Raw genomic sequence first — 26,565 nt, 5'->3', positions numbered from 1 at the left:
TTTTTTTTTTTTATATGTGTGTGCATTGGCTGAAAGGAAACTTGAGTGTTGTTTTTTTTTTCTTTTTTAAAAGTCTTTTAAAGAAGGTATACTTTAAGAAAAACTGAAAATGCTAAATTATTTCACGGGTGATCTACTCCTACTTGTGCAAAGAATTGGTTGGTTGAAAAAGCAGCAGTCATAACTTAGTGAAGCTATTTGTTTTAGGTCATTGTGAGCAGTTGTAAGGGAGAGCAAAATTGTGGAAGGCTGCAGAAACAGAGTTGCACTTCTTTCAAAATACAACGTATTGTTTACACTTGACACAAATTTTGATCAGTTCCAACAAATATAGTTTAAGTGAACTGAAATCTAAATACTGTAGTCCAAATAAAAGGGTAAAAGATAATATTGCTAATACAAAAAACATCCACCTCAATTCTTGCATCTGTTTGTGAAAGGTAATGTCTGCATGAATGCAGGTGGGGCTAATCATACTAATTAACTCATCGAGGAGATGATTGTTCACCTTCAAGTCATGTTTCTAAAGTGATGCTTGGCACAGCAAGGAACTCTTTATTTCTTGAACTTATATGCAATTTAAAAGAGTAGATTTTTGTCCATCCCTCCCTTCATTCTGTCTTTACTAGCTAACATAAAATACCCATACTAAAACACTTCTTTAAAACAGCCCCTTCTTCATCCCTGCTTCATTTAGTTTATTGTATACTTGTACAAATATACAGAGACAACATTAATACTGCTATTTATAGAATATGGCAAAACCAAATTTATAATAGAAACTTATTTTCATCTCATTTGCTTTCCCACTGTGAGGGAGAAATTGCAGAATGACATCAGAAAAACGAGAGCAGAGCTTGGTCCCTGCAGACAAGCTCTCAGCTTTGGTTTGTAAGAATTTGGCTCTCTCTTGCTGTCCTGTGGTTGGTGCCCGTTAATGTGCTGAGTGTGGATGATTTCCCCCAATGGAAGTAACTGCTATTGAGGTTCAGATTTTCTTTGATCTATGACAGTAAAATGGATTTAAGCGGTTATTTACCTTCTCCCTCCACTTTGAAGGCAGGTTTTCGACACAGTCCTTACAATATGTAGCTTTCCAGAACTGCTGTCTTGGAGCGGTTTGTTGAGATGTCCAGTGGGAATTTTGACAGGTAGTTTAGTTGTGCTCGTAGGCTTTGGTTTGGGGATCCGAGTTGGAATTGATTGACGGAATGCATCAGTAATCTTGAAATAAACCAAGAAAATAGTCATGTTAGGGATGAGAGGCTGGCTGTATACTTAGCTCTTCACTGTTCTTTTCCACTTCATGTAAACAAACACTTATACATACCTTTTATAGTTAAACAACAGAGTAAAAGAAGTTCGCTGTTGATTTAATTAAAAAAAAAATGCAAATGTTGCTCAAATGAGGACAGTAGGAAACAACATAGAAACTGATCAGTTAAGTATGAATGAGAATGAGCTGGACAAAAACAAGTTTTGAGAAACAGCTTCTAGTGGCCAACAATGCCTGTCTGGAATAAATCAATAAATATTTAAATTTATCAGACTTCAAAAGCCTATGATTTGGCTGTAGACAACTGAATTTCTGGAAGGAATAAAGTAGGAGTGGAAAGGCTGATGTCAAATTTTTGTGTGTTCAGTATGGAGGACTTGGGGAAAATTGTGCACGTTAAATTGTTAAATAGTTTGGATGGACTGTGACCTGATGTAACTCGGGAGCAATTCACAGGCATAGTTTGGGAGTTAGCCCAGAGGAGGGTTAATTCAGAGTAGGTGGTTTGCAGCTGGCTCACCTGTTCTGGAGCCTCAGGGAGTTTCTTACAGTTTGAGTTGACTGTGTCTGAAGGATGGGCATAGATGCTTTTACCTTACTGTTATGGACATGGCTGTGTTATATTATGTGTTGTTGTTGTTGTGTTTTTTGTTTGTTTGTTTTTTTAAATGATAGTGGTCAGTTAACAAAAGAATCTTGGGATAACAAAGTTTCTATGGAAAAAGTAGGAAAGTTGTTATGTTTAAAAAGTGGCAAATGGATAGAAGGCAAAGTCTACAATCAGTTTCAACAGCTGGTGGTGATAATATTTGAACGTGATAGAAACCCATGGTATTTAACTTTCCCTATATGCAATTTATGAATATGTTAGTACTGAGTTAATGATACTTGCATAGGGTATAAAAGGGAGGGTGTTAGAACAAAGATTATGGTAATTTCTGCTACTGAATAGCAAGGTGATAAACTGTATGCCAATTCAATGTTAACAAGTGCAAAATAATGTATGGGGAAAGCTAGTTTGCATACTAAACTACATATAGTATATTTATTATATGTAAATATATTTATCGTCACTCAGAAAACAGGTCCTGGAGTCACTGTAAATGGTCCTAAGTATTCAGCAACTGGCAGTTGTCAATCAGATAATATGCACGTTTGGAGTTATTTTGAGAAGTATAGAGGAAAACATAAAAACATAATTTTCTAGTGTGTAAATCCTAATCATACCTATGTGGTTTTGCAGAATTTTGTCTGAACATCTCTCAGAATTGGGTATAATAGAACACAGGGAAAGCTGGCAAAGATGGTCAGTTATGGAATGGCTTCTGCAAATGCAGTGACAACATATGCTGAAGCTTTTTAGTTTGGAAAATAGGTTGTGGAGATGAAAAGCGAACAGGAAAAGCTTGCATTATTCCTAGTCCATTGACGGACTCTTTTTATGATGTACTTGAGAAGGCATACACTGAAGATACCAAAAGACAAGTACAAGATCAGTAAAAGGAAGCATTCTCCCCTGTTAATGCACTAACACTCATTGGGACAGGCAGGCAAGGTGATGGTGTAAATTGCTTTGGAGAGATTTCAGCCTGATTCAGGGAGTCCATCAAGGGCTGCTAAACATAAAGGACTGGTGAAGGTTTCAGCTGAGGAGGGACCCAAGTTGTAGACTGCTAGAAACTGGGCATGTTACTCTGCTCACATGTACTTCAGCTTATTTTGTAAACAGCTATGAGATGCATAGATCCTGGGTCTGACGGTGTGTTGCTCGTTTCATATTTTAATTTTTGGAATTAGAAAGTATCAACTGTAGCTTCTGTTTATACACTGAGAAATAAAGGAGGCCTTGATAATGGAAAGGAAAAAGATGCGTTTTTTCTTTGCTTTGTGGTCCTTGAAAGATTTTACCTCTAGGTGGCAGCAAAGTTTGTGGGTTTTGTGATGCATCGCTGTTTTCACTAGAACTGAACTAAAACTTATGATTAAATGCTGAATTAAAAAAAATAGCGTGCATTTTTAAGATAATCTTGGATTTTATCACTCAGATTGTAAGCATGCAAGGGAAAAAACTCTAAACCAACAGAACTCATTTTACTTAAATTCTCAAAGAAACTGCAAAGGAAAAAGGGGTGAGTGTTGGAGGGGTAATTGTGTTACTGCTGTATGACTATCCTTGAGCACTGACTTGAGTTTTCCTTCTGGCTATGTGGCGTTTTTTGGTAGATGAGGCACAGTACTGAGAATAAAATATTTGGATGTACTATTTCTGGAGGTGCTACTATCTGCTATGAATTCAGAAAATACATAGAATGTGTCTGTCTCAGATTCCTAACCATAAAAAGAATTGAACTACCCATTATTTGCAAAAACATATTGCAATGAATAGATGAAAAGTATTAATATATAGTCTTGCATGCTTGAGTGCGATTGTGTTGCGCTAAGTCAGTGTCAGTGTTGTCTCTTCTGTTTTTTTTTTTTTTTTTTTTTTTTTTAGAAGTGCTCCTTTCTAGAGATTCAATATGGTACAAAGCACTTGGAGGATTCTACCTGTATTTGGTTGAGTTGTGTTGTTAGTTCTTGAAAAAAGTATTTGTAGGCTGAGATTTTTATAGATCTTGTGCATTTAACTGGTTTCCAGACTCTGAAGTCCTCTGAAAACAGTAGGAAAATGGTGAAAATACCCCTGTGCTCTGGCCTTTGGTTCGTGCCAGTTTCTAGTTCATTAAAAGCATCGTTTACAGTGTGGCCTTCAGAGCAGTCAGATTTCATTTCAACCAAAAGTTTTAGATGATTCAAAGTGATGCTCTGTTTTACGGTCATCGCTGACAGCACCGAATGCATCTAAATTATTACTGCTTAGTGCTCAATGTTGCATGGGAACTGATCACTTTGTCAGGGTTTGCTTATAGTCCTAATACCTAAGTTGGTGCAATTCCTGGCATCTGTGTTGGTTTTTAGGAAGACCTATGTGGCTAAAAAAACTAAAATAAATATTGGTGGTGTTTTCAATTTGATCTTTCACTATTATCTGTTTGTGGGAAGTCTATCCTCAAATCTCTTCAACCCCTTCTACCAATTCACTTCTCCCTTCAAGATGAATGAATGGTTTTCAGTCTACCTGATTCTTTTTTTGCCACCCACTTGTTTCCTGAATTTGCCAGCTCTGTTCATCATTGGTGTTAAGTTAAAGCTCCTTGAGTTCTCATCTGTAAGCCCTTTTTTTGCTGTCTTTCTAAGTGGCAGAAAGATGTTTATCTTTCAAAAACCAAGCTGAACTGCCGTTTGTGCTCTGGAGAGGCCTTTTTAATTCCCATCGGTGCTCTCAAAGCACTCCTAGAAACTAAATGTTTCCCAGGAGCTACCTAGCTGGGATTTTAGCAGTTGTGTGGTTTTCCTTTATGTAATGTGTGTAAACAACAGTTAGGTAAGTATAGGCAAATGATAACAACAACAAAAGCGACAAAAAAAAAACATGCTTTTGAAATGAGCAGGTTATGCAGCATGTCTGTCAAAGTAACAGTGTCATATTAGTTTTAGGTGTTAGATTCAGAAAATACCAAAGTTTTTGTCAGTAATGTTTAGAGTTGTAGAACTAAGTAGTTACAGCAATGTTCAAAGAATCAATAAAAATTCAATTTCAAAAGGATCTTTTAACTTCTTCAGTTTTAAATTGACTTCCGAAGAAGATTTAATCACTTAGAGTAGGAACGGGCAGGAGAAATGGCAGTGAGAACTTGTATGTAGCGTGTGTGTTTGTTACTCCATGGTGAATGGCATCAGGTACTTCAGAGACTGGGACAAAGGCTTCGTGGGTGACCGCTGTCATATTCCATGCGCAAGACTGAAAATGCCCTTTCTTAATTTCAGGAAGTCAGCTGTAAAGCTCTAAAATAATACCGGGATTTATATTCTGTACACGCTTTTCCCCAAGGGCTCAGAGGTAGCTTCTCTGTTACTTATGTGGGCCATCAGGTATTCTGCCACAAGGCAGTGCTTGCTGTCTGGGGAGCGGGCTAAGGCAGGTGTGTGTGCGGGCATCAAGGAGGGAAAATTCATGCTCTTTGTGTAGTTCTAATGCCTTTGGTCCTAATCTTATTTTTCTCTAAAAGTGTGATGCATGCTTTGCCTCCTGTTTGAAATTTATCTGTTTAAATAGAGGCGAACAGTTCTTCTGTAGGCTTTCTTATTTTTCTGGTGTTGTTGTAGAACTTGATCTAGGAGAAATAACTTTAGATTGGGTTCCTTCTCACTCCTTAAATTTCTTTGTTTTTTTGAGTGGTAGAGAGAATCATTTGCAACGTAAGTGAAACTGGCCAGAGGGTGGTGCTGAAGATCCTCTACAAAGAAATCCAAATGTGTACAAAGTGCTTGTTGCCAGACTGTAGTTTGTTCCTAGATAACTGAATGTGGTTGGACTGAAAGCCAGGTCTGCAAGTGAGGATGAGTTACGATTAGGTGGCAAAGCTAAATATTCCCTTTGGTGTCCAAACAAGATGGTTTTCAGCCGGGACTGTTCAGTTGCACAGAGCATTTGAGTATTTCCTTGTCTTTCACTAGGATCTGGCATCTGTCTTCTGGGAATCCAGAGGGGAAATTCTCAGTTGCTCTGTGCTTCCTTTTATGCGACCGGTTTGTGTATGTGACTGTATTCAGATGTGTGAGCAGGATAAGTAAACCTTACACTTACTGATCTTGTTAAGGCCTTAGGCAGGGAATTGTCTGGCTCGGGGCACTGCGTTTTCAGAAATGTACACACTGTTATAAATAGCTGTGCAGAGGGAAAATAATTAGTAATCTGTACAGTGGTAGTACTCATCGAGCTATTAGGTGGGAAAACAATTGGGCTTGTTTAATCTGGAGAAAATAAAACTGGAGAAAGATATGTTAACTGTCTTCTAACATGTGAAAGGCCACTGCAGAGAAAATAGTTCTCCAAATCCAGTGTAGGGATAGGAAACAAACTGGATTTCAATTTCATCAAGGGAAATTTAGTTTCGAAATTTGCAAGATTTTTAACGGCAAGAATGTTTCATCCCTGTTACAGATACTTGGGGTAACAGGGAAACTGTTATCATTGCAGTAGTTTTAGAGCAGGGTAAAACAGGGGAAGAGTTCTTCAGACCAAATTACAAAAAGAAAAAGGGACCTCAGGATGTTTTTCAGCCTTTCTAAGCTCAGTTTTCTGCCATTTCTACTATTTTTTTATATCAGTCCTATCACAGAACTCACAATTTCAATATAAACTACTTGACAGAGAAATCTCTATTAAAATCAGAAATAATTTCCATACATTTGACATGATTTGTGCTCATGTGTCCAAATGTGCCACTGCGATGTTATTCAGCTGAACACCAAGTTCAAATCTACTTTAAGGTAGGGAAAGGAAACAGGGTTGGGCAGGGTTGGAGGCAGACTCGGCATTTCTAATTACTGAAATTCTGTCACAGGCCTTGCTTTTCTTAGGACATGTCTTCACGGGGAAATATAATCCCTGAACATAAGGTAGGTGAAAGGCTTATCGTTAATAGATAATTGACAAGTTGCAGGGGAAGGTGAGGTGGTCAAGAGTCAACTCGTGTAGGATAAAGACTGCCCTGGGACTGATCGATCAGCACTAGAAGGCAGCTTGCTGTTCTGAAATGGACAGTGCCTGTTGCTCTTCTCTTTGCCCCTTGAGAACAGAAGGCACCATATTAGGCACTGTCTCCAAGAAGAAATAGCACATGGCCTTTTGGAAGACTGAGCACTCTGCAGTATTGATTCTGCCCAGGAGAGGGCAGTGCCGACACGGAGATGTTTCTGCTGGTGCTTAAAAAATTAAGTGTATTTGTACAAGACATTATTTTACAAATATGTGTGAGGTCATCAGTTCTCTCTGCTTAGATCTGTGCTGCCATTTGTGGAGTAAGTCTTGACAGTGGGTCGTATTCTGCACAGACTGGGCAGCTAAGGATAGATGTGTTGATGCATTTCTAAGTATCCACCTTTTCAGGATGTGTGAAAATATACTCATACCTACAGACACCTCTGGATGTGAAGGCACACTCATGCTCTGCATGGAGGAGGTAAAAGAGCCCTATGCTTTTACCATCAGGGCCTTTTTTCTGTCTGGGAGCAGGCTATTTGCACCTGTGGAGGTCCCATTTAAAGGTGTGTTATTCAGAGTCCTACTTTTAAATATAAATATAAAAATTATATAATTGATAAATACATATAATTTATATGTATAACTGTATTAATTACACATATATAAAAATACTCAACTTTTGTCCTTCCTAGGTTGGGGTTTCTGCAGGATAAAAGCATCACCAATAATGGCTTGAGTATGAGACACTCAAGGATAGGAAGTTGGGGATTTTTGTCATGACTCGAAGTGCCTTGCTCTGCCTTCACATGAGTTAATTAGCTTCTTCCCTGTCTTTTTTTTTTTTTTTTTCCTCTCAGCTGTAAAGTGAGTCATTTCTTGTTAAAGCCCCCAAAGGTTTTTAGTGGGACTGTTCTGTTGAGTGCTTGCACATTTGGAGTGCTTTGTGATGCACAGACAGGCCAGATTGCATCTCTTCAGAGCACAGTGGTAGCACCTCAGGAGATGAGACCAGGGCTTTGGCAGCAACTTCATTATAAAGAGCATTTGTCCCTCGTTGCTTGCCCCTTCAGTTGTGCTGATGTAGCTGTTTGTAAAGCTGTGCTGTGAAATTAATCCCGTTTTATCTTTCGGTTTGTTCATTTCCAATCCAAGTTAGTTTCTCAACCTGCTTCGCAGTGCCCCTGAACAGCAGTGACAGCATAACTGAGCGGGCGGTATCCTGTGGTAGGGGTACGAGTGGGGAAGGAGCTGCTTTTGGCTATCCCTGTGTGAAGGGCCCAGGGAGTGGAGAGTTGCTGATGAAAATAGGTCGTTCCTGCTGTACTCAGAATCTGCTTCCCAAGATTATTTTTGCTTAGTATTCTGGGGAGAATCACATGCAATTGGCAGCTCTGATATTTGAGGCCTACTGGATGGCCACAGAAGGATGGAGCACTGGGTGATGTGTTAGCAGACAGCATTTGGCTACATCTTGGGCCCACTGACTGCAGGTTTGTGAAAAAAAGTCCCTTATTCATAAATTTTTAAGGTCAGTCTTTTCCCTGAGCAATTTCCCACTTACAGTACTTGGTGTTAATTTTAAAATGCCTTTATACACCCACTCATGCTGAGCCTGAACCGTAAGATCTTTTTCTCTTCTGTTTCTTGGTTACATAATGTTTTGGTAGTCTTTGCTTAAGCCTGGAGATTAGGCAGTTGTCAGTTTTTGTTTTGCATGTCTCAGGATCTGTTTCCTAGGGACAAAGTCCCTAGGAAAATCGTTACTCCATTTCCATCACCTAACCCTGCAGCATCCTTTCAATCTTAATCAGAAAGTATTGTATAATTCTGTTTCTGATTATTTTTCCTCAGTGTGGGAATCATGCCTTTTTAAGCCTTGCGTGAGATGCTTACGTAGAGATCTTTTCCCTTACAGCCTTGCATTCTGTCCCCAGGCACCATATTTGCATTATTTAATATACTTTGAATTGGGAAAAGTTGCTGACTGCTCCTGTAATCTTTGTCAAATTTATTCATTAATGAGCTACTTGAGGGAGTGTTTCTTTTTTTTTTTTTTTTTAAAATGCATGAAGTAGTGCCTCTCAGTTGGTGGATGGGCACTCTGCTCTCAATACCATTATTGGTTCTTACTCTATTCTTTTTTTCTTTTTCTCCTTTCCCTTCCCTTCCCTCAAAATTATAAACATTTCAAAGGAAATATTTAATCACATAAACAGAATAACTCAGAAATGCTGAGCAGTGAACTGTAGGTGCTGCCCTTGCTTGTGTTCTCTGGCTTACTGAGCTAAAACTGAAAAGAGCAAGGAAAGTGGGCTGGTAACTGCTGCTATTTCTTTTATTATCTAACTCTCCCTTTCTGTTCCTGGAGACTTTCCCTTCTCCCCTGGATGTCAAGTTGATTTTTAGATTTGAGGAGAGTTGTTTGCTAAGAATTTTGGGAAAGGAAAGGGTTGATACTATGATCTGCTGAAAACTGTTCTTATGCACTATTTCAAGGTTTAATCCCTCTGATCTCTCTCTCTCTCTCTCTCTCTCTCTCTCTCTGTATATATATATATATATATATATTATTTTTGGTGACCATATTTTGCTTTATTATTTATTTGTATCATTATGATAAGTAAGTACCTGTCATATTTCAGGCCTTGGGGCAAATATTGAAACCAAAAGTGTCTCATCCTCCAAGATTAAAACAGCAATACTTACCACCTGGAATGCTTCCCAGTCCTAGAAAAATTGCCTTACTTGGTTGAAATTTAATATGATTATATGATTATGCTTGATGTTTCTGTTCAGAGTGTTTAAATCAATTTACAGACAGATCATTTAATTTCTCTCCTTACTCTGTTGCTTTCTCTTTACCTGCTAAGGAAGTAGGTGAATATTCCCCCTCAGTAAAACAGAAATCATCTGAAATATGGAGTGGTTTTGAACAGCTTGCATTAAATTTTATATACGAGATTTCAGTCCCTAAGCTATGCTTTCCATTGTTATGATGAAATTACAGCTAACTTATTTCTGTTCAAACAGCTGAGTAAATTTCAGCTCTCAACACCATGCAAGCATATATTTTCCCTCCTGTATGTTTTGAAACAGATCTTGGGAATTTGAATAGGATGAACAGGTTTTATTCTGCAAACCTTATTTTCAGGCAAAATAATAATTTCATTTTTCATCTGTTGAAATCAATGACAAAACCTTTGGTGCGAAGTCAGTGAAGGTCTATAAATAGATTGTTTAATTAGCAGGGGATTGTAAGTATCCCTTCATTAAGGTGTGATTTTCTGGAAACATAGCGAGTTCATTTACAGGTAATGGTGATGCTTCTTATTAAGACATTAGCAGAATGTCTTAATAAATATTCAGAGAGTAGCAGAAGAACTGTCTTGTTTAATAATTAACCTGCAAAGTGGTGTGAACTCTGGCCTAGGCTTTGTATTGAAAACATCTTTTAAACTCTGAACGTCCTTATTCATAATAGCTTGGGAATTGTCCAAAGGACTAAGTGTGCTTGTTGGTATTATGTCCTGATTTGTGCTTATCTTTTACAAGGCATTGTAATAGATGGCCAGGTGGTTAATAATCAACACATTTCTGTACACTTGGAACACAGGTATAAAATGCAATATTTTTTTTATACACGATTTTAATGTCCAATAGAAGAAAATGCTAATGTTTCTCAGGGACAATTGTTTATTCTTTAATTTCTAGGAAATCTGACGTCTGTTACTCAGGGCCCAGTTACTCAGTATTACGCTTATAGCATGTCCCTTGAGAGATCTTGGGTATGGATCAATAGAACATGCAGTACAGAGACTGCTTTGAATTGACTGCTTTTGCTTTTTAATTTTGGCTGAGCTTTTCAGTTAATAATGTATAAGCTGAATGTAGTAAATTAACTTGTTCATACAACTGGCACACTCTAAAATTATTGTAATCTTGACTTGCCTGAGTGCTGGGTACTGTCTTCATCAGTAACTTTTGCTGAAATTGGTGGGAGCCAACTTGCAATTTGCTTTGCAGGATAAGACCATTCATTTCTTCTGAACCAGCTCTTAATCAGATCTCACTTTTGCAGTCAGTGAAGATAACGTGAGACAAACCAAGCGGGAAGAACATCTTGCGAAGCCCAATAACCTGATACAGCATCTGCTGAAGCTATGCATGACACCGAACTAGGCCTGTGTGGTTCCACATTGACTTAAAAATTTCCACTGCTCAGCTGTAGTACGCTTGTTGTATCCAATTCTATCACAAAACCTATAACTTAATTTTTCTTCCCATTGTTGATTTTACTGAAGTGTGTAGGGGTGGTTGGTTTTGATTTTCAGTAGAAGCTGTTCCTTCTAAAGTCAGCTATTACCTACAGCTGTAATCATTTAGATTCTGGTCTGAAAAAGTCCCTTTCTTACGTTAAAGCATGTACCAAAGTCCTTTGCTGAATCAATTGCTAGGCTTACTGCAGAAATGTGTTTTTTCTTTTACACTACGTAATGTAAACAAGAATAAAGATATGGGTTTAGTGAATAGGGACTTTATGCTTGCATGCAGACTTCCTTGTTGATAAGGAGGTTCGATTTTTATCCTCTCCCAAAGAGCATGAGATACATAGGCATTTAACTTCTTTAGAATAAGAATCTGACTCTCCGATTTGATTTTTTTTTTTTTTTTCATAACAGCTTTTGAAAAAAAGAGATATCCGAAAGTGTTTTTCGGATCTTTTGCCTTGATTTACATTCAGTGGGGAAGTTGGTCCAGCAGTAGCAGCACTTTCTGGGTGGTTAGGATTTTGTGCTTGGCCCGTATGTAATCTGAGGGCAGCAATGTTTATGTTTTTGTCCTTTTCCTAGGCCCTAGTACTGTATTCATTACTGAACTATCTTAACCTGTTTTCTCTGTGCTGTATGGTTCTGCAATTTACCGTAGTCCTAGAGGTCTGAGTGTTTGGAGAGAGGATTTAGTACCACTTCTTAATGGTTCTGTCTTCCTCTGCCTATTATACAGGAAAACGTGGCGTGCCATAGTTTGCTAATCTTGTTTCTTCTTCAGTGTACTTGTCTCGTATATAGCATGTTGGACTGATAGTGAGGAGCTAAGATGAAATTTGAGTGTTATGTGTGAGTCCATTCTAAGCTAATTGTTTAGCAATCTAAGTGTTGCTGTTAATTGTTTAACGATGTACCTAGATGATGGTAGTTTTTCTGCTGTATTGGAAAAAAAAAAAAAAAAAAAAAAACACATGCCTTGTTTGAGTGGTTTTCTGATGTAGGCATCTGAATCCAGTTCACTTATAAGAAAGGTTTACAGGAGGGTATAAGAAGAGTTGTAACCAAACATAGTGTTAAAAAGGTGGGGAGAAAAAGTGGTTGTTGTGGTCTGGAACATATCATTTATGCACCATAAAATCTGCAATAAGATACAATACATTATTTTGAGTGTGTGTGTGATGTAACGATAATTATCTGAAATGAGAGGGCTAGGAGGAATTGGGAAATAGCAGGGAAGATAATGAATCAAGTCATATCTGAAGTTAGCAGGCAATATTATGGCTTAATTCAAATTCTACCATACATGCAAAAAAAATACAAACACACACAAAACCAAAAAACGTTCTGCAAGCAATGATAAAAATAATCAATTATTTACTGTTTTTGTAATGTTAAAATATTTTACCAAGGCAAGTTGCAGTCAAAAGTAATGTGAGTTATTTTGAAAATGGAAATACATAAAGATGCATTTATACAAGTGCAAGACTAAATATTTTACATAACTGTATTTCAATGAGAAGATATACAGTAAGTGCACACTTGATAACACTAAGCAGGCAAAACTTAACGTTAGTTCCATATACTGTTGTAAAGTTCATGCACAGATCTCTCCCAAAGGAAAGGGGCTGTTCCAAATCATTCTTGCTGGGATGAAAAACGGGATGGGTTGCTGGTAAGGGTGTCAGCATGGATGGGGGAGTCAATTATAGACATTACTTACTGTAATTTGTGATTGCCGTGGGAGAGGAGTGGCTGTTGGTGTGATAGTAATACTGCTGGTGATTTTATTGGTGGGCTTACTGGGTATCCCGTTAGCTAGTGCTGGAGTTCGGTTATCTTGCACCGGGGTACAAGGGCTGACGGGCTTGGAGCTGGTGAGAGCTTGGACGTAAGGACTTCCTAAGTGGATGTGGATTTTGTTATCCTCAGTAGTTATTACACTTGATCCCGTACTGTTAGATCTCTGAAACTGCCATGACGACTGCCTGTCTGGGGATACTCTAAAAACGGCGTGCTTGGCTCCCATTTCCAGAGGCTCTGAGGAGAGCATTTGTTCCTGAGAACTTGAGCCTGGTAAAGCCAAAGGGGACATTGTTCTTTCAGGAGTTAGAGAACCACAGGAATCAGGAGTTTGAGATCTTGCAAAAGCAGACATGGTAATGGGAGAAATGGCTTGCTCTGGGCTCATGTAACCTTCTGCTGCTTTTGATTTTACAGGCGTTAAGGAGGCGTTTTGGATAATGGTTATTCTTTGCTTGGTAGTGCCGCAGTTGGGTATGACGGCCGTGCTTGTGTAGGAGTGAGGACTTTCAGCGGTAGGACTTGTTATTTCGAGTGTGGCTGTGTTCTGCCCGTGGTCTGGAGTTACCTTTATGTGGAGAGGTTGGCCAGGGGTATGGCTTAGCACGAGGTCTCCAGTCTGTGCACAGTTTCCATTTTGCTTTGTGTGGATCTTTCCATTCTGAGGATGGTTGTCTTTGGACTTCATCCAAGGGATCCACAACTTCTTGTTCACGGCATTCCCAGCGGATGAGTTGCTTTTGAAAGACACCGGTTGTTCTTCCTCATTGTTGTCTTTGTCCTCGTTGTCGCTGTCTTCGTACAGCTGTCCATTGATCACCGCTCGCTCTAAAGGCATGAGGGTTTTGTAGTCAGGTGGCTCATTGTCTGCGGGATCTGTCTGGACTTCCTTAGAAAAAAGTTGCAAGTCAGAGATTCTTCTTCCATTGAGACTGGGTCTGGGGGTCTTACTGAAGCGTCTGTACTTCTCTAATTCTTTTGTCAGACTTTCCATTTCTCTTGCCAGCTCCCTATTCTTATTTTCCTGCTGGGTGAGTTTCTTCTGTAAGACTGTATGATCACCTCGGAGGTGACAGATTAGGTCGTCTGTTGCCATGTACTCATGAATTTTCTCTTTCAGTGCATCTACTTCTCTGGAAAGGTGACTTGATTTGGCTTCTTCTTCTCTGAGCTTCTTAAAAAGACGCTGCTCTTGATTGGACTCAGCCTTCTCCGTCAATTTATACCTAGCCACTTCCATTTTGACAGCCTCCAGCTCCTCGGACAGGAGCTTGGCTCTGTCCCGTTCATTGACATACCTTCTTTCTAGCGACTCATATTCATCTTCAGTTTTCATAAGATCATCTTCTACGGCCTTCATTTCTTTCAGCTTTTGCTTAAGCCTCTCAACTTCTTGAGAAAGCTCTTTGATTTTGTTGTTCTCCTGCTGCAAGGAACTGCTGGATTTAGTAGTCTCCTTAAGCTTATTTTTAAGAAATTCCTTTTCGACAGCTTCCAGTGACTGAAGTCTCTTTCTTAGAATATTTACTTTGGAAGCAAGATCGCTTCCTTTCTCCTCTTCTGCTTTCAGTTTGTTTTTCAAGTCATCTCTTTCTTTTGTTACACTGGATACTTTTTCCTCTGCATCAGATTTTGACTTCATTGCCTTTTTGCTTTCCTCAATGAGTTTTTCTGTAACGGACATCACCTTATTTTGTTCCACCTGAAGCTGAGAAGTTGCAGCTTGCAGCTTCTCTTCTGTTTGCTTTATTTTTTCACCCATAGTTTTTCTTTCATCCACAAGCATCACCGTTAGAGTCTTCAGCTTTGTTAAATCTTCTTTAAGTGTGAACTCAGTTTTTTCTAGCTTGCTTTCGATTGCTTCAAGCTCTCCAACTCTAGCTTTTAAGCCATCCAGCTCAAGGGACAACTGCTTTGTTAACATTTTTTCTCTTTCTAGGTTGCATTTCAGGGAGTAGCATTCCTGTTTGCTTTTGTTGAAAGCATCCTCTAATTTCTCCAGCTCCATTATTCTTTTGTTGAGTTTGTCAACTTCCCCTTTAAGGTTCTTGCTCTGTGTTGCTTCTTTTTCTAACTTTTTATTAAGTTCTCTGCACTGATCTTCCATTTTTATGAGCTCTTCGTCTTTTCCTTCCATCTCCAGCAGTCGCTTCCGTAATTCTTCCACTTCGGACATAAGTGTCGAGTTCCCATACTCTCCCTTATTTATCTTATCCCTTAGGTCTTGCAGTTCATCCTCTGCTTTCCTTAAAGATTTATTGGTCTCCTCCAGCTCATCGATTTGTCGGCTGAGAGCAGTCAGTTTTAGCCGGAGCTGACGATTCTGGCTGTCTTCATTGGTTAGTTTGGCCATCATTGCTTCTTGATCTTGGGAAACCTTACTGCTGTGGGCTTGCAGCTCAGCCTCCAGCCTGCTGGCTCTCTGTTCTTCTTCTTGAACTTTTGCTTCAGCAAGGGCGAGTTTCTCATGTGCTTGGTCGGCAGAAGTGGTTAACTCTTGAATTTTTTGACTTTGTTGATTCAACTGCTCGGTGAGTCTTTGTTGTTCATCTACCACCATTAAAGCAAAGGATTTCAGTTTAGTTAATTCTTCTTTCAGTTTGGCTATTTTCTTGTTGCTTTCCTTCTCTTTTTTCTCCTGATACGCTGTTTCTTGTTCAAGAAGCTTTTTCAATCTGGGGGGAAGAAATAATACCATATTTTGTAGCCGTTTTAATAGGCATTTAAAAATGCACTTGAAATATTAAGACATCTGCCAGATGTGCCTGAGCATCCACTTGTACTTGCAACTAGAAGCAGGGCTCTCCTTGTAGTGTCATGGTGAAGTCCCCACAGGCCTTAGCTTTCTACTCAGAAGTTCTTTGGTAATGGACACTTCAGTACGATCATTTACACTTAATAACTTCAGTAGTTACGCATCTTTAATTACGTTTTCAGCTTCTGACAGTTATCAGTGCAACACAACTGTTTGATGTTCTGCACTGGAACAATGCTGATCTTGGCTGTCTGCTGGGGCTAGGTGTGTACAGGCAGGGTTTTTTTTAGAAATGTGATTATCGCAGTGCTTGAGAAATTAAATCAGTGCAGCCCTCAAGGGCAGGTATACTTTTACAGCATTATAAACCTCCTAATACCTTTAAGCTACTTATAAACCATCCTGATCTTTTATGATGTTTTATCATTAAACCTTAGAGATGTTAAAGTATGTGAAGGAAATATACCCACACTAGGCTGTTAGTTGGGCTGACTAATTCCAATTTCCAAACAGTACATCAGAGCAAAAACCAAACATAGTAGGTGAGTCAGTCCTCAGTGGAAATACAGGCTTTATTACCTTGTTAAAAAATAAAAATCAGTCAGTAGATAAGCAGGAATTTACGTTAAGAACTTAAGACCGAACCTTGTTGCCTGTTACATTCAGACGTGGTCTTATATCCAAAACTTGCAGATGTGCTGAACTGCAACTCTGTTTTATATGTTTCTTTAAACTTTTCACAATGGTTTTCCAAAACCAGTGTTTACAAGTTTTTATGTTAGCATTCAGTCTTAACCAAGATGCAGCATGCTTAGTTTGTTAGAGACCTGCAATAAGACTGTGCATTTGTTCATATAACAACCTAAGAAACCTCCAAATACCTCAGATAATTACGTCCTGTTGTAGACTTTGTCAGGGAGATATTTGTGGAACGGGTATGAGGTATGATTAGGTTTGGCCAGCACATCTGCCTCCTTTCAATTAGATTTTTCCCACAGCTGACTTATGAATCACGTTCTAATATTCAAGAATAGTCTTAAAAGCCTAGTCTAAAAGAATATGAGCACTTGTACGTTTTGCTGTTGTTCATATGTATGACACGTATTCCTTTACAGAGTGCTGGTGAGGAAGGAATTGCATATCAGGAGTGTATTTCAACAAAGTGCTGCTTACACACTTGTTAGCTGAGGCCCCTTCTGTCCTGTCCCCGAAAAGCGATAATGACCCTCCAGAAGTAGCTGCTGAAACATCAGGTTCCTGTTCCACAGCTGTCCCTGGTCAGTGCTGTGATGTCCAAACAGTAAGTCTTTACAGCTTTCCACTGACAAGTTCCTGTTGCAGCCATCCTTTTCGTTCAGGAAGAGCTTAGATAATGGCCTCCTTTGCACAGCTCTTTATTAGCTGCTGGCTGACTGGAGGCATGTATTTCTGGGGGCTTAATAGGCTGCCTCAGCAACATCCTCATTGGCAGCATTGAGGTTTTTTTGCCTGGAGAGAGGAAGTCCCTGCCATTGTACAACTGTCCATCAGACTTGTCTGGTTTGATGGGGATACTTGATAGAAATCCCTGGCTATGAAATTTCTTAACACGTTCTCCATCCCCACAGCTCTTATTTTAGTGCAGAAGTTGCATTATACTGAGTGTAACGTGAAAAATACTTTTTCACGTTTCTGTGAAAACTAGGTGGAAGGGGGAGTAACAGTAAACTGAGTTGATTTCAAAGACTTAAAGCAGCCCCAATTTCTTTACAGCAGTAGATTAGTATAATGGGGGAAAATAGACATGAAAAGGTGTAAGTGGAGAGGGAGAGGTTTGTGAAATGAGCTTGGAGGAATGTTGCTGGCTGACAGAACAAGGCGACTGCGCCATCTTCAAAGGCTGCTTTTTACTGTGTTGTCAGTGTATACACTTTTGTCATCTTTTTAACGTTAGCTTGTTTGAGTTCTTTTTAAATAAAAAAAACTCACAGGACTCTCTCCCCTCCCCACCCTTGTCTCTGAATGCTTTAGTAGTGAAGTTCAATTGATGATTTACCGTTGCCATAGATATAAAACCATAACAGAAGCACAACCAACAATTTCATTTGGAATGAGCTCAGTTTTTGCGTGTGTATGAAGTTAAGACACGTTAATATGGTTAGACTTGAGGTTATTAGCATGTGTTTTATTTTTGCTTCCTTCATTGTCATTTGTTTTTGTTAGGCAAATTTGGCTGAATTTAATTAATTGGTGTATTATTCAGTGCTTCTTTATTAACTAGTTGATATCTCTCTGTCCAAATGATGCTAATGCACGAGTGACTGGTGCCCCCTAAATTGCTTTAGAAAGAACACTTTCGACCCAAATAGGAGCCAGCAATCCCAATTTACATAGGATGCTGTTTAAAATTTTATGATTGAAATCAGAGACTTGTTTGTAAATAAATCAGTAAAGTCAGATGACAGATGTTTGAAGGAATAATAACAAAAGTCCTTACAATGAACATGACAGGTATGTACAACTTCTGTTTTTTCCTGTCTCTTTTTTTCTTTTTTTTCATTTGTTTGGTCTACAACTCCATATCCCAAACTATGCGGAGTGCTTGTTGAAGTCTAGATTCAGTAAAGCTCTCGAGGTTCCAGATCAAGCTGAATGCTTGATTGAGGTAGTTTAAGCCAAGTTCTGATCAGCAACCATGAATTGCCATGGGTATTTGAACAAAAGTGTCTAAATTACGACCAATACTCAGTGTCTCTGAGCTATTGGTCGTATAAGCTGGTAAGAATTTTCAAGAGATTTTGTTGGGTATTTTTGATTGTTCCAAAAGACTTTAGGGTATGTAGAAATGTTTCTCTTTGATTCAAAACATAAACTGCAATTTTAAAATCCTAGCAGAAATAGAAGGAAATACTTTTAACCCCTTAAATATATAAAAATCACTTCAGTGAAGTTAAATTGTGGAGCAGAACTCAGAAGCTGTTAAAGGATTTTAATATGTTTCTTTTTTTTTAAAAAAAAAAAAAAAAGTTGTAATAAACATGGTGTTTGGGTTTGTTGTTTTTTTTGTTTTTTTTTTTTTTGGATCATGTGTCATTAAATATGCTTTTGCATTTGTTTTTGATAAATGTGGGGTTGCAGAATGGAGACTGAATACCTGTTTAACTTTCTCCTTTTGCAAGGGGAAGCCTAGTTTTTGTTGTCTTGTATTATAAAGTCTGGCCAGGTATATAGCAGAAAAATAAAAGTGAAAGTGTGACCTTAGATTCCATAAGCAAGTTTTTGAAAAAAATAACAACAACAAAACAAACAACTTTTAAGCCACCAGGTCTCTTTGAAGGACATAGGTATGTTGCATCTGAGAGAGTAATTTTGCCAAAAACACACAAGGATCAGAAAAAGTTGACTTGAAAAGTAAATAAAGGAATGGGAACTCCCCTATCCATTAAAATATTTTTAGCATTTACGTTTTCAGCTTTTCATGGTAAAGTAACTTCATTTTAGACAAAGGTAGGCATATCATTGAGGCAAAGTATTCACAGATAATTCCAGGCAGTTGACTTCATAGGACTACAAGAACCCTTTCTGAAACCAGGCCAGCAAAAACAGGCATTGGAAACTGTTTTTATGAACACGAATGCTAGGTAGTTAAACAGAGTCAGGGCAGTGTCTTATTACTCTTTCTTCAGAGCTTCTGTTATAAATTACTGCTTTATTGTGGCTTACTATCGTACTTGTTTGCAATACCATTTTTTTTTCCTTAAAGAAATATGTCATCATCAGCTCTCATCTGTTCATTGTAACTGCATTTCTCAGCTTGTATGCTATAGCCTCTTGGCCTCAATGCTATGTTTTCAATCGTGTTGTCTTGTTTTCTAGAACTTTTTTAATACTTATGGTTTCAGCTTCACTATGTTATATTTAGCAATGCACTACTATGTGCTCTTACAAGACACCCAAAACAGCTCATTGTCTTCTTGGTGTCATGTGATATCTTTTTATTTTCAAGTGCAGTTTTCCGCTGTTGCAGGGACCTGTACTACACTGATATTGTTTAATTTGTGTTTTTACGGGACTCTAGGGGAGCTGTTTTTCCTCTGAGTTTCAGGAAAACTAAAGAAAGCGTGGGAAACTGAGATTGCAAAACTCTTGCCTTTTAGCTTGTTCTAGAATGAATCGTTGTTCTTAGAATCATATTTTTTTAAAGGAATAACGTAATGATAGCTGAGTTCTGTAAGGATTAAGGATACAAGTGAAAGTAGGTTCTGTTTTTTTGTTGTTTGTTTGTTTGGTTTGGTTTTAGTTGGACTTCTATCATTTCTTCTGCCAAAGTATTGAGATCTTAGCATATCAGTATCAATATCTTGATATGTATGAGGTGATGCTGTAGAAATGACTAAGATTTTGAATGTTTGGGGTGCTTTTTTGTAAGTCTTAAATGCCAATTTTTATCCAGTTTATGTGTTTTTTCCCCGATTAAAGTTGTGGCTTAACAGAGGTTTTACAGGTTATAACATGAGGGAGACTTGCTTCTAAAGTTTTTGGACGTGTACTTGAATCTCCCCCTGTACAATGCAAATAAAAATGCTAAGCTGAAAGCTTTTAAATGTAGATGAAGTCATGCTTCTTCGTCTGAGGCATTCTTCCCAGTTAGCAATAAGCCATCGTCTGGCTTTTATAAGAGAAGAAACATGCTTCATCATTTCTGGTAAATCTTAAAAGTTGGTGTAATTTTTGACACCAATACTGTTAAGTATTTATTTTCAGAAGAAAGCCAGCCTGTCTGTGCCTTCCATAGTTTGTGGCAGTAAAATTTGGGTTTGTTAATCTGAGTTTCTGGTCTTAGGGTATCTATGTGTTTCTTTTCTTCGCCTACAGTTCTACTCACTGAGGTGCAGTTTTTATGAAGACATATGTTATGGCTACTTTTACAGCTCTCTTTATTATCTGTATTGATGCTTCTTTTTTTTCCCCGTCATAAAGAAAGTCAAAATCCTTTGAAATTACAGCAGCAACAGCATACCATAGCTGTTGTGTAATCTGTTGGCTTTATCTGAATCAGTCAGCACTTCCCGACAGAATGCTAGCACTTACTTTAAAATTTGTTTTGCAGTATACTATTTATGTGAAGATATTTTGAATCATTAGTTCATACTAGCATGCAAATCTCTGCAAAGGGTGTCTCAGCTGCAAGAGACTGTGTGTAAGGCAGATGTCCTGATAAGGAAATTTATTTTATTAAATAAGGACTTTTAATGAGGGGGGTGTGAGTTCTGCTCATTACTCCACAGACTACCACAGAGAGGTAATCGTTGTTTTATCTGATGCTTAAAACGCTGACTTGCTTTACAAAGCTTAATAAAAGTCATATATGATGAATGGTGTTGCCAGTTCTGGGTTAACTTGGGCAAAATTTAAAATGGATAACCAGATGTACTTAGCTGTGATGCTGCATAAATGTAAACAGGATAATATATTCTTTGAAAACCAGATTAATCTGTAACAGTAACATTGACTGTGACCATGATTTCACAACTACTAACTTACTGAAAAATCCTCCTGGTTGAATAGGGATATAGATATTATAAAATCCAGTGTAAATTTGGAGACAATAAATGGCATCAGAAATGTTTGAAATTTGTATCGGTAAGTTTGAGATCTAAGACTGGATTAACAGCGACATCTGGTTGGAGTAACTTCAATCCAGTACTAAAATTCAGTTTTACTTTATCCCAAAACATCAGTTGATAAACAAACAAAAAAAAACCTGTCTTGAGTTATATTCTTCCCGTATCTAGATATTCTTGGAAATCACCTATCCAAACACCAGTATTGTATAAAAATAGCAATACCTTCTGTGCCAATAACTGTTCAGATTTGCAATGTATGGGTTCTTAATTCTGGCCATTCACTTCTAATCTTGTAATGCCTGCCCTCTGCAGCATCTGAGGTTATCAACAGGGAAGATTCATGACTTGTAGATAGGAGTGAAGACGTTGATATCCTATTAAATTGCTGGCAGGGATTTTTTGTTGTTGTTGTTTGTTTTTTTTCCTTCCTTGACTACCTATTCTGAAAAACAATTGTAATGAGCTCTGTCCTGACAAGACCTCAAGAGCAACAAGCTTTACTTGGAGTTGCCTTAAAAGAAAAACCTCCCAGACTTCAGCAACTGGAAAACACAGCACAATGAGTTGTGAGCTGTATTCTGATGTGTTATGTTTTGGAGATTTACTTCTTTCTTCCTTCCCTCTTTCTATTAACAACTATTTTAGATTATTTCATTATTCTTTGAAGTTAGTATCTATTACTGCTGGCATTTCAATGGCGTGCAAGTGTTAATCGCTTTATGTTCTGAATCTAAATGTGTCAATAACTTAACAGGCTCACATGAATATGACTTGGGTTTCGGTGGTTAATAGTTTGGGATTATTTTCATATTACTGTAGTGCATTCTCTCCTCCCCCCCCAGCAAACTGCCTGTAAAGTCGGAAATAAAGCAAGTGATTTCAGATGCAACACCAGAATTTGGAACCCTTCAAATTTACGTCAGCCAGGAAATTATAGTTTTGCAGATGGAAAGCTTTCAGAAGGAAATGGAAAGATGAACCACAAGAGATGTGGTGTAGGGGTCAAAGCACCAAGACAGAGACAAATCTTTTCAGTTACTAATCCAGGTCCTTTTTTTTCCTTCAGCTTAAACAAGCAAAATCTTGTGCCTGGACTTTAGACTTCTTAAAATAGAAAAGCAGTGTTGACTTGCTGTAATGGATTATTTTGAGAATTACTATTAATCAAGAGGTTTTAGTGTTATAGTTACTAGTCAAATTTTAAATGGCAATGTCACTGAAAAGACTGCATTTTGAGCAAGTTAAATCAGTAGGAGGGATCCTGTGTCTTTATGAACCCGAGCTTTGTTTTAAATGTATACTTTAATCATTACTAATAAAACGTTATTGCTTGACCACACATTGTTGAGCTGTTCTTACAATCACCAGTGTTACAAAGCTCGCAGTATTACAGAGGTAAACAGGATAGTGCTTTTCCACCTTTTATTCCCCATGGGCAGGTGTACACCTTTGCATTTTCTGTATGGAGTATCAGTACTGGTAAGTGTTATCCTTGCAGCCCGCTGCTACCATTTATCCAAGACAAATGATAGCAGGAGTTAACTGAGGTCCTGCAAACTGTCTTTTCGAGCCCTGCTTGTCTTTCCTCCATGGGAAGATGGGCAAGATGCATGCTCTTCTTTGTGCCTCAAATTCTGGAAGTTCCTGGTCAGGCTGCTGCTAGCACTGATTACCCCAAGCAAGCAATGTGTGTTTAGTTCATGAGGTAAATGCCACCTGCACGTTGTGTTTACTGTTCATGGAAGTGTTAACAGTTTGGGGGCTGAATTTTTGAGTGTAGTATTTTGTCTACATCATTCAAGCAACTAAAGAGTTTGCAGAAGTTCTGAATCCCTGAATGCCTCAGTTGCTTCAGCTCTCTGTAAGTTTCTAACCTTTTAGTCTTCCTTTTACACTTGTCAGTTGAATACCTCTTTTAGATTAAACAGTCTGAAATTTGTTATCTATAAGAAATTTCAATAGATAATTTCTGCCTGTAATTTGATTTTTTTTTTTTTTTTTTCCCTTGAATGTAACATCATAGAGTGTAGGTTCAAGGTGGACCTCCAGTTTTATCAGTGTTTTTTCCTGGATGCAGTTGGGTAAATGGGTGCTTTTCTGCTGTCTGATTCACCTGGAGCTGTTCTGTTGTCTTGACCAGAACTAGGCATAATTGTGCAAATATCCAATTCTTACAAACTTTTTTTAAACTTCAATTAGTTAATATTTTTGGTATGACAGAAAATGGCACTTAGCCAACAACAACACATCATGTTTCTCAGAGGGGACTAGTTAGTCATAAATGTCATTTTCCCATAACATTTACAGGAATTTGATGTTCTCTAAAACAATTTTAACACAGATTTTTATATAGAAGTAAATGTCTAGAGCCGCTTTTTCATCCATGGGCGGAACAGGCACTGTGCCTATCTCTTATGCTGCCATGGCCTTACTTGTATGTTACTGGTCAGCAGCAGTGGCAAAAATTTAGGACTTTCCAAGGGTGCCTTCCAGTTGCCATCAGTACCTGGATAAGCTGCTCAGTCATACAGCAGCCACTTGTTTTTAGACAGGTGGAAGTTGGCTCCAAACTGCAGTGTGTTTTTCGTGTGCTCTAATACGTGTGACAAGAATTTTTGTGCTTAAATTGCAATTAAAACATTTTGTTAATATTGTGAGATAAATGTTAAAGGTATCTCAGTACTGAATGGGCTTGTCTGGGAAGGCTTGGAAATTCAGCATCATTTTTAGGAAGGGGGGGGGTACTTAAAAACAATTAGACAATAATTCCTTAGGAGTGATGTAGGTGTTGTCTCTCCTGTGCAGGTGGATAAAATGACATGACTTATTGAGGTCATGTTTATATCCATAAAATCTTTATTATCTACATACATCCTAAGACAAGAATAAGCCCTTTTTCGTGTGCTTGCTTCTGAAGTACATCTGTGTATAATAAACCCTGGGTGTATGAGGACTGTGCTGAGGTGGCACCCCTTCTTTTCTTTAGCATAAAACGTGAACCTTAATTGTTACTGCAAGTGTAGATTGAGAAATTTAAATTTACCTTGATGCCAAATTCGTGGAGATAATCATTTTCTTGTAGACCTGACAATGAGAGGGTATTTGTATTCCCTAAAATGGACCTTCCCATCACTTCCTCTTGGAGGACTTAAGTGAAAAGGAGCTGGTAGCAGTGCAGCACAGTGCAGTTCGGTGGCTAAAGACAGCTTTGAAGCTACAAGTGATGAAGAATGCTGTCAGTTTCCTAATTTGCAGTATGATTCTTTGATAAATTGTATTAAGACTATTTCCCACATATTATGAATTTTCTGGGTATGATTCTATGTATTGAAGCTCTGTGATTCAGATAATGTCACTGCCCGGGAAATAATTCACTTCCTTGCCATCTGTCCTAATCCTTCTAAGTGTCTTCTACATCTGAGTGTGTTGGGGCTTGAAGCATGGGATGTTTGGAAGTTGTGTTATTTCAACAGGACCTCAGCCTGGGAGCACTTGGTGAATCATCTATGTTTGTGCATGTTTGGTTAAAGCATGTTAATCCTTAGCATAGATGCTCTTATTCAGGATTTGTCACCCTTGCTTCTCCTAACTGTTCCTCTTGAAGAGGACATTTTAGACTACAGGATGGGAAACTACAGCTGAGAGCTGCTGCTGCTAGTCTGAGAAATGTTTTCTTCTAGTTCTAAGGTTTACTTCATAGATTTAAATAACAAGGAATTAAAATAGTCTTCACCTGTGATTAAGTAAACATCTTTTACTCTCAGATTGGTTGATTATGATGTATTCAAGTAAGATTGTCCACTCTTCTATGGCCTTGAGAATTCACTGTGTTAAACATCAAACACCCTGCCTACGCATAAATGAAAGTTAGATCCTTTAGACATGTGTCCAGTCAAAGTGCCAGTAACAGTTTGTGTTTAGAATCAGCTGCTTTTTTTTTTTTTTTTGTAGCTACTTGCACGTGTGTTCAGCAGCTGGAGTGACTGTTGCTTGCTTTAGAAAATAAATGTTTCTTCTAGGGAAAAAAAAACCAGTGAATTGTTAGGATGAAAAAGTGGACTTAGCTAGTTCTAGCTATGCTGTGTGCAATGGTTTCTTGAACTCCTAAATCAGTCTTCCTAAAGCCAAGAGAGATGCTTACTTTTTCCATCTTTAGTTGGTTTCTGTTTCTTTTTTTTTTTTTCTTTTTTCTGTCTTTTAAAAACTGCCATAGAAAAAAAGGCCTTTTTAGGAAAAAGGAGGGTCATGTCTGTGTATTTTTCCCTTGCCCCTTCAAATAAAGGCTCTTCAAGCTGGTAATTCAGCAAAACGATCTCTAGCTCGTTATTGTACCTCAAACAGATGTATATCCAGGAATCATTATGTGGCTGAGGGGCATTTGGCTACATCCCCATTTGATCACTCTTCTTGCCTCTTGGCTGATGATCTGTGATGCTTAGGTTGTATTTTCCTATTTTCAGATGTCACTCAGAAATGAAGGAGCTGTAGCATGCTTTCATGTGCAGTATGTTTCTGATGTAATACGTTTTAGCTTTTATCATTAATTTAAAAAGTGATTTCAGTTGCTGAAAATGTAAGGACACCATTATCTCTAGATAAAATGTGCAAGTTATTTGGTTAACTGTGTTAGCCCAGGTATATGAGAGGGTCATATACAGGTTATAAAATGTTAAATTGTTGTCAAATTCTGATTTGTTGTCCCCCCAGTTAATCAAGTCTAAAATAAGAAAATTTTGCCATATACAAGGGTGGCAATAATTATCTAGAGCTTTAATCAGAGGATGGGAACAAAGCAAAGGACAAGCTGACCCTTTTGTAAGTGGCTGCTCTTTTCTATGCTGTGTTGCATTTTCTTTCCTCCTCCTTTTTAGGGGTTAGCAAAATCTGTACGCTTTTAGGTTTTTGTCAGCTGTTGCCTGCTGTTTTCCCAAAAGGGAATCAAGGTGTGCACCAGCTAGCAGAAACCTAAACACTTCCAGCAGTTGCTGTCATCCTTTTTCCCCACGCTGTAGACAATCTATTTTATCTGTCTTGGAATGTCCTATATGGAAGTTATGCTTGATAACTTCATGGGTTTATAAGCCCCTGTCCAGCTTACCCATATACATGAAAATGAAAGTGCCTATTTATATCTTAGACATGTTTTTAGAAATATTTTAGGAGAAGTTTTAAGCCTGCCAAGGTTCGTGGTGGCCTTTTCATTGAAGCCAATTTCTTATTTAATTTGGGAATGACATGAACTGCTAGTCAAAAGATGTTCTCTTTATGTGAAG

General features: G+C 38.2%; 3 protein-coding genes across 9 annotated transcripts in view; 2 read left to right on the top strand and 1 right to left on the bottom strand.

The window, feature by feature from the left end:
* CMSS1 (cms1 ribosomal small subunit homolog) overlaps positions 1–26,565 on the top strand; it is a 239,064-nt gene that overhangs the window by 4,501 nt on the left and 207,998 nt on the right. The window lies entirely within an intron of this gene.
* TOMM70 (translocase of outer mitochondrial membrane 70) overlaps positions 1–26,565 on the top strand; it is a 287,143-nt gene that overhangs the window by 73,899 nt on the left and 186,679 nt on the right. The window lies entirely within an intron of this gene.
* Positions 1–26,565, bottom strand: part of FILIP1L (filamin A interacting protein 1 like) — an 81,460-nt gene that overhangs the window by 2,607 nt on the left and 52,288 nt on the right. For 4 of the 5 annotated variants that reach the window (XM_021276995.4, XM_021276996.4, XM_027462646.3 and 1 more), the window contains 2 exons: positions 12,852–15,606; positions 1,040–1,224 (listed from right to left, as the gene is read on the bottom strand). In XM_021276995.4, coding sequence (XP_021132670.4) covers positions 1,040–1,224; positions 12,852–15,606 — 2,940 coding nt within the window. Of the gene's footprint in view, positions 1–1,039; positions 1,225–11,513; positions 12,270–12,851; positions 15,607–26,565 lie in introns of those variants that run through there. The other variant, XM_021276997.4, reaches the window with a different exon arrangement.

Source organism: Anas platyrhynchos, chromosome 1 (genome assembly GCF_047663525.1).
Source record: "Anas platyrhynchos isolate ZD024472 breed Pekin duck chromosome 1, IASCAAS_PekinDuck_T2T, whole genome shotgun sequence".
Classification (NCBI taxonomy): Eukaryota; Metazoa; Chordata; class Aves; order Anseriformes; family Anatidae; genus Anas; species Anas platyrhynchos.
The sequence above is the reverse complement of the archived record's forward strand: the minus strand, read 5'-3'. Positions and strand labels throughout refer to the sequence as shown.